Source organism: Lolium rigidum, chromosome 5 (genome assembly GCF_022539505.1).
Source record: "Lolium rigidum isolate FL_2022 chromosome 5, APGP_CSIRO_Lrig_0.1, whole genome shotgun sequence".
Taxonomy (NCBI): Eukaryota; Viridiplantae; Streptophyta; class Magnoliopsida; order Poales; family Poaceae; genus Lolium; species Lolium rigidum.
Window position 1 is genome coordinate 190485540 of NC_061512.1, and position 8111 is coordinate 190493650.

Below are 8111 nucleotides of genomic sequence, written 5' to 3' on the forward strand. Positions count from 1 at the left end.
GGAGGAAGGGAAGCCATAGTAGGATGATTCTACAGGAAAATAGCGGCAAAGGGAAAAATAGAGAGATATCAATGCAATGAGATGCAAGGAAAATTCAGAACAAGATAAAAATTCGAGAAGACAAAATATCTCGGGGAGAGGATTGGTGGAGCTGTAGGGTTCCACGCGACAAGAGGAAGGAATAGGATCCCTCTTGCTCAGCGAGGTAATTCTTCGAATAAACTTCTCCAAGTCCTTCACAGAAAGATCATTGGAGAGCCTATTGGCGTCATTGACACCAGAATACGTCCAAAGGGGATTTTTGCGAGCCTGAAGAGGTTGCACTCTAATCCTAAGAAAATAGGCAGTGATTTGGACACCAGATAACTCTTTGCCTCGAGTATTTTGGAGCTGATGAATACGAGACATAAGAGCTTCTGTCGCCTTCTTCTCTTCTTCGGAAGCTTCGGCGTCCCAGGAGTAGCGGCGTTGAAATTTTGCGTTTCCGTCGAAAGGAACTATGTTGTGTTCCACGGAATTAGCGCTTTCTTCGTGTATATAGAGCCACCTTTTGCGCCATCCTTGGACAGAGTCAGGAAATTTGACGTCGAAATAATCGACATCGGTTCGGACACAGATAACTACACCACCTATGTTGTAGGTGGCGTTGTGAGCGCCATTGCGGCGAAGGCAGAAAATGCGCTTCCAAAGAGCCCAATTAGGAGCAACTCCAAGAAAGCATTCGCAAAGCGTGATAAAAATAGAAATGTGAAGGATGGAATTGGGGGTCGCTGGTGCAGCTGAATTCCATAGACAAAGAGAAGACCGCGGAGGAAATCATGGATTGGGGTAGAGAGGCCGCGGATGAGATGATCAACGAAACTAACCCGGTACTCCATTGGAGGCTTGGGGTAGCTTTCTTCGCTGGGAAAGCGGATGGCGTCTTCCTTCTTCATCAGGCCGAGCCTCTTCAGCATGTTGACATCTTGGTTGGAGATTTTGGATCTCTCCCACTCAAGATCCTCAGCAGCCATCTTGGATTCCGGAGTGCTGTGGCGGGTGAGTCGCGTACGCGGTGGCATCAACAGCACTGGAAAAGTGGTGTTCGTGTGTGCGGAAGATCAGAAAGAGTTGGGCGCAGAGGAGTTTTTGCAAAGGGGAGCAGATGTGCGGCGCAAGCGAAGGAGTGGACGGAGGTTGAAGAAAGGTTTATATAGGCTTCGGGAGAAGTAATGAACCGTCGGATGAAGAAATCGTGTGGTGAAAGGAGATCCAGTAGATATGAGGGTAAAAGGGTATTTTTACGGAGATGGAATGGAACAGGCGTTACCGAACGTGCGCCGAGAAAAGCGGAGGACGTGTGTCCCCCACTTGCACGACGTGTCAACGTGGTGGGAACAATGGACCCACAAGGCAGAAAAATCTCGACCATTAATAGAGCTGAAGAGAATTTGACAAAGGAAAATATGTCGACAAGAAAAATAAAAGGAGAATGGCGACAGGACAAGTTATTTGCATACTTCGGGAGCCTTTGGTCAGAAACAAGTTTTTGCCCAAATGCTCGGGGGCTACTTCGATAAAAATAAAGTTTCGACTATGGCAAATATAGAAATTTTGGGAGCCTACAACCAAGCACAAGTTCTTGGCTGTAGCCTCGGGGGCTACTCCCATCGGGAGCGCTGTTCGCGCACCCGATAGATAAAAAAGAAGAGAAAGAATATCGGGAGATAATGGCAATATAGTGACAAGGTGGACTAAAATGTTGAGCCTACAACCAAGCACAAGTTCTTGGCTGTAGCCTCGGGGGCTACTCCCATCGGGAACGCTGTTCGCGTGCCCGATGAAATATAAAAAGAAAAAGAAAGAAAGATAGAAAAGCAAGAGAGTATATTTCGAGTTATAATTAACTCTACATATACTCCCATCGGGAGATTAATATAAGTCATATTTGACTCGATAAAATGTGCCATTCCAACAGTCGGAAAAGCACTCGACAATATATTCTCAGAACGCCAAAGTTGCGATCAATTTCCGAATGCCAGTAAATTTGCGAAGGTAAGACCCCGGATCCATTCCGCCGGGCGTGGCATCGCCGAAGACTCGCGCTCTGCTACTTTTATCCGTATCAACGGATACGAAGAAAAATCCTAACGGACGCGTTAGGTACTCGATAAATTTGACCGGGACTCGACGGAATGGTAAGACCTTAAGCGGCACTCGTCGAAGTTTGCACCGGTATCCCGAGATCATGTCCGGGGACGTGATTTTGAAGTAGGTTTTTGCGGATTGCCACTAGAGCGAGTTAACTAGTACCCGATCCGTCGGATGAACTAGCCCCAACTACCAATATCCCTGTACAATATAGAAATTTATATAAAGAAATATAGAAAAGTTTAAATTGTTGAATAAGAATAAGCGATGGAGATTTTCCACGATTCTACGATTCAAGCAAAATCTCGGGGGCTATCGACATAGGCATCCCAAATGGGCCTGCCAAAGATAGTACCCGGGGTTTAACGAAGGCCCACTACCCGAAGAATAAGAAGGTTCGAGAGCCCAAGATATATTAAAGAAAGTAGAATTGTAATAGGAAGTGTTGTTTGTAAATCTGGCGGGATGAGTTAGAAACCGTCCCGGACTTCGTAACTTGTACAAAACGAAACTCTCGGCTCCACCTCTTATATAAAGGGGGAGTCGAGGGACGAGGAGATCATCGAATCATTGTCTGCAAACCCTAGTTTTCATAATCGTCGAGTACTTTTCGGCTGAAACCTTCGAGATCTACTTGCCCTCTACTTCTAACTAAACCCTAGCCTACAATCCATAGGCATTGACAAGTTAATCCCTTTTCACTTACGCTTTGCATTTATGATGGGACAATTTTTTTTTCATAAGCTACAATATATGAAGAGCAAAAGGTAGCCCATGTGGCATTTCGGACGGGGCTTGCTACCCAGGGCTACCCCATAAGCCCTCCAATAAAGGTGCATGCTACCAAACATGCCCCGGTCAACTCACAATTTGTATCGTGCAAGCTCATAGTAAATGTGCCTAGTGGTGTAAAGATAATTTTCGCACCAAATCTGATTCTGAATCCATGAGAATATCCGGTTCTGAAATAGCGTCCCCGGTATGGTGTAGGATATGATATTGCAAATAGCATGCCCTTATAAATTATCCAAAAAATAATTAGGATGGTTTCAGTCAAAGCCAAGGCCAATCTGCCAGAGTTAGTAATTATTAAGTTGCCGAATTCATTAGACGGGCTCGTCCCTAGTTAGCGATTTTACCACTAACAGGGTGATGGTTTAACTACTGAAATTTATTTATACTATCTTCTCAATGCTTGGGTTTCATTTTAAATCATGTCTCTGTTTTCTTGATTAATTGACATTTGCAAGGTTGAAAGGTTAAATCCTGCTCGTGTTTTGCTAAAAATAAAATTATTTTACTATTGGAATATTTATTTGGCTATTTTTATTTTCGGCTTGAGTCCACCTAGTTTATGATTTGATTCCGCGGTCAGATAGATGTGTCGCTCGAATCTGATACCATTCATTATCCGCTCCGTTCTAAATCTAAAAAAAAAATATGGTACACGAAAAATACGATTAAGATTTGATCAGTTTACAACCCTAACTGTGCCTCGTCACCTCCACAACTATGGCAGTGTGCAAAAATAAATCGCAGATCGCGTAGCCAGTTTCTAGGGCTTCTCCAAGTCAACTTTTCAAAATATAAATTTACTGTTCCAAAGGTGTGAAAACGAATCAAAATTTCTCCACCACCCTGCACATACACCAAGCCTGACGAAAATATAGTTAAACTACACTCCGATCATCATCTGCTGACCTGGTGCAGCTAAGCAGACAGCTTTTCTACACAATTTTTAATCACCTCCCCGATGGTCCTCCAACTGTAAATCCAGCATTCATATCGTTTTGGTTTTAGTAATTGGCGAGTGGCGACATCCATTTCTTATGTGTAGATAAAGTTCAACGACCAGATGGGCCCACCCTGTCAGTCCTCGGCCACAAGCTGTCCTTGGCACGGACGTATAAACCCTCTGTCACTGCGCCGCGCCCGCCGTGCCACGGCTTCCTCCCCACGCCATTACCTTCGCCAAGTGTCCCCCCGACCAATGTGACTTGCGGTCGAAGCTGACAATGGTGGCGAGGTGCGTGCACGCCGATGCCTTCCGGCTCTGGCCGATCTTCTCGGCCGCCACGCTGCGGCGCAAGCTTCTTGAGGTCCTCACCTGCGGCGGCGGCGGGGGTGGTGGAGGTTCTTGCCGTGGCCGGGCGTCCTGCCGGTCGCCCAAGCCGCGGACGCAGTCGATGCCGAGGCCGCGGTCCGACCGGCTCGCGGAGCTGCTCAGGGCCGAGCCGTCCGAGTGCGGCGACGGCGACGACGAGGGCGAGGCTGACGCGGCTGCCAGGAAGGCTGCCGCGCTGGAGGAGCTGAAGGTCGTCGTCGCCGCCCTTCAGGATGGAGATGGAGACGGAGAGAGTGCCGGCGGTGTGTCGTGGCGCGTCGAGGCGGCCACGGTGGTGCGGAGGAAGGCCAAGGACGACGCTGCTGCGCGGGAGATGCTCGCGATGCTCGGGGCCATCCCGCCGCTCGTCGCCATGCTCGACGACAGGGACGGAGCCGGCGAGGAGCTCCTGGCCGCCGCGCTGTACGCGCTCCTGAACTTGGGGATCGGCAACGACACGTGAGTGTTTTCTTCCGCCGTGGCGCTCCTCTTGTTTGTCGTTGCTCTGTTTCTTGATCAGATCTGGGTGGTGTTCGGTTTCTGATTCTCGCCTTCTTTGGTTTGTGTAGGAACAAGGCGGCGATCGTGCAGGCGGGCGCCGTGCACAAGATGCTCCGCATTGCGGAGGTCGCGTCGGGCGCACTGACGGAGGCGCTGGTCGCCAACTTCCTCTGCCTGAGCGCGCTGGACGCGAACAAGCCCATCATCGGCGCGTCCGGGGCGGCCCCGTTCCTGGTGCGCGCGTTCGAGTCCGCGGCGACCGAGCAGACGCGGCACGACGCCCTGCGCGCGCTCCTGAACCTGTCCATCGCGGCGGCGAACGCGCCGCACCTGCTGGCGGCGGGGCTGGCGCCGTCGCTGCTGGCGGCCGTCGGGGACGCGTCCGCGTCGGACCGGGCGCTCGCTGGGCTCTGCAACCTCGTGGCGGCCTGCCCGGAGGGCCGGCGCGCGGTGAGCCGCGTCCCGGACGCGGTGCCGGTGCTGGTGGACGTGCTCAACTGGTCGGACGAGGCCGGGTGCCAGGAGAAGGCCGCGTACGTGCTGATGGTGCTGGCGCACCGCAGCTACGGCGACCGCGCGGCCATGAGCGAGGCCGGCGCCACGTCCGCGCTGCTGGAGCTGACGCTGGTGGGCACGGCGCTGGCGCAGAGGCGCGCGTCGCGGATCCTGGAGATCCTGCGCGCCGACAAGGGCAAGCAGGCCGCCGAGAGCGTCGTGGTGGCCACGGTGTCGGCGCCCCAGGAGCGCGGCGCCGGAGGGCCGTGCCGGGAGGAGGAGGCGGAGGGCGACGAGGCGTGCATGAGCAACGAGAAGCGCGCCGTGCGGCAGCTGGTGCAGCAGAGCCTGCAGAGCAACCTGCGGCGGATCGTGCGGCGCGCGCGGCTGCCGCGGGAGCTGGCGCCGGCGTCGGCGTCGGCCGAGAGCCTCAAGGCGCTCACCGCCTCGTCCACCTCCAAGAGCCTGCCGTTCTGAGGCCGGCAGAAAGCAGCGGCGCAGGAACAGAGGCAGGATCGCAGGTAAAAAGAACACATTCCTTGCTTCAGTGCTACGCGATGGCAGTAGTAACTGAAGCAGCACTAGAGTTCATTGAATTAGCTGTTGGTCGTTGGTTTTTACCACTATCACATCCATGTTCTTGCATTTTGTTTGTCAGTAGAGTCTGTCAGTGTCAAGTAGATATGCTAAGCAAATGTGGCTTAAATCCTTGAGCTATAATATTACTCCACAGTCCACACACAGCAGCAGCAGCAGCTAGTACCAGTTGGAAAATTTAACCGGTTCCAGACCCACAATGTCAGCTAGTTCCCACTTGAGAGTAATCGACGAGGTTGGAGCTTCAAAGAGGTCAATCCTATTCTTCTCCTTCTTCTCCGCTTTGGCCGGTGCCTTGCTTTGCCTCGAGGTCCGCCATGGCCATTATAAACAAGCTCACCTTTGTTGCTTTCCGGCAAAGTAAGCGCTCTCGCGCGCGAGCCCCAACAGTAATCGGACCAAGCGAAGCCATTGTCCCTCTCGTCCAAAAGACCACCGGCCGGCCATCATAACGCTCGCATTTGTACCATACAAGTACTCCATGTATTCCCTTCTGCATACGAACACTCGAATCGACTACGACTACTCCTGTTCTACACATCTAGTGCTGTCTGCTGTACTGTACTGCTACTTTTGATGACATTTTGTTTGTCTGGTAAAAAAAAACGACCTCTGAACATGGAAAACAATAGCCCGCTATTTCAGCGATAATAGCGTGACAATGTGTTTCTTCAGACGGGTGCATATGCACCTTTATTTGAAATATATTTAAATATATCTAAAAATATAAAAAACATACAAAAAAGTCTAGTGTATATCTGGACATGTTACATGCTCATAAAGTTATTTTAACAAAAACCGACATATTTTGTGTCGTGCGTAAAAAAGGAAAATTTTGGTGCTAAAGAAATCCATTTCTCGAGACTTTTTTGTCTTTTTTACACAGGGCAAAAAAAAATTCGGTTTTATCTGAAACTTTGCGTGCGCACATAGATCATGTCCCTCTACATGCGATTTTTTTTCTAATTTTTTAATCTTTTAAAATATGGTTGTCCAGCTATGGCATATCTAAATAGTTCACCCTAAATTTTAGTACTTCTTCTTGATGTGGCATTATTGGCAAAATAGCACGCTGCATTGCACTAAACCGTCGTAGCGTTAAATCGCTACTTTTTCTAGCCTATTGCCCCGAAGGCCCGAGTTTTCCTCCCTAGGAAAAAAAAAGTTGCTTTCTCTTTGTCATGGTGCTAACTACAATCCGCCAGTTCCTCTTCTAACTAGGAAGATGATCGCTAATGTTGATGATTTTTAATAAATTCTAGTCTAAATTCTCTTTTTAGGCTATATTTGGTTTTTAAAATGCAATTTGAAATATAGCACGCTATTAGCATGAATTAGATGCATAGTACCATTTAGAGGAGGCCTCTCTTATTTCTCATAGCATGCTATATTTTGAATATTGACCCTGAACCTGTTCTTGCATCAGGATGGCAGAGAGCAACCATGAGGAGATGGTTGGAGAGGAGACTTTGCTGCATGGCGATGGCAGTGCGAGCGTTGGAGACCGGGAATCTCTTGGTGCCTGTGGAAGAGTGATGGGAGAGTATGGGCAATTCTTGTTTAAGCTCTGCTGCTGATGGAGCCCACGTGCTCGGATGCGTCGGCACAGGCTCAGATGTTCTTTGCTCCTAATCGCTTTTGCTTTGCTATGTTAATCTAATATAAGCACTGCTCTGTTCTTCTTCCTGCTTTTGTATAGTTCTAGTTAAATTTAGTCATACTACACCTAGTGGTGGTCAGCGTCAGCCATGGTCGCTCTTTAGCTGTGTGCACATGATATTTTCTTCTTGGAGAGTGTGTGTTAGAGAGAGGAAGGGGGAAGAGGATGTAGAAGATGATGCAGTGCTCTATCTTAATGCTGGTCCATTCATCATTTGGTCTTTGCCAGCCTGAAAAACTCCGATGGTCCACGTGATCCAGCTTTCTAATGCATGTTCTTCAGAATAACTGCTTTGCTTCAACGCTGGAATTCTTTGCCATTTTTTTTTGAAGAAGGTTGTAATTGATATGAATCTAACCACTACAAGATGGTCCAGATTGGTGAGATGGAAAGTCTAAGATCATTGTGATTACTGTCACATGGGGCAATCTTGGTGAAGACCAATTTCTGGAGTAATGTTACAGTTTCAGAACATGCGTCGCATCTCAGGAGGTATGGTACACTAAGTACGACATTATATAATTATTATTCGCCAGGAAAATTTGTCTCTGTCTGTATATGCATACATTGTCAATACACTGTTGGCAAAACAGTTTATTTGATCGGCTTTGGTTGCACCAGCCG

General features: G+C 49.1%; 1 protein-coding gene across 1 annotated transcript; it reads left to right on the plus strand.

The window, feature by feature from the left end:
• Positions 1–4145: 4145 nt before the first annotated feature.
• Positions 4146–7655, plus strand: LOC124651374 (U-box domain-containing protein 7-like). Its single transcript, XM_047190471.1, has 3 exons — positions 4146–4693; positions 4804–5751; positions 7254–7655. Exons 1-2 carry the CDS (start codon positions 4146–4148, stop codon positions 5705–5707), a joined length of 1452 nt encoding a protein of 483 aa, XP_047046427.1. The 3' UTR covers positions 5708–5751; positions 7254–7655.
• Positions 7656–8111: the final 456 nt, after the last annotated feature.

Bases quoted from the DNA above. Each gene is read 5' to 3' on its own strand.
- LOC124651374 (XM_047190471.1), top strand. From the start codon at position 4,146: ATGGTGGCGAGGTGCGTGCACGCCGATGCCTTCCGGCTCTGGCCGATC. The intron at 4,694-4,803 runs GTGAGTGTTTTC...TGGTTTGTGTAG, and splicing joins TTGGGGATCGGCAACGACAC to GAACAAGGCGGCGATCGTGC.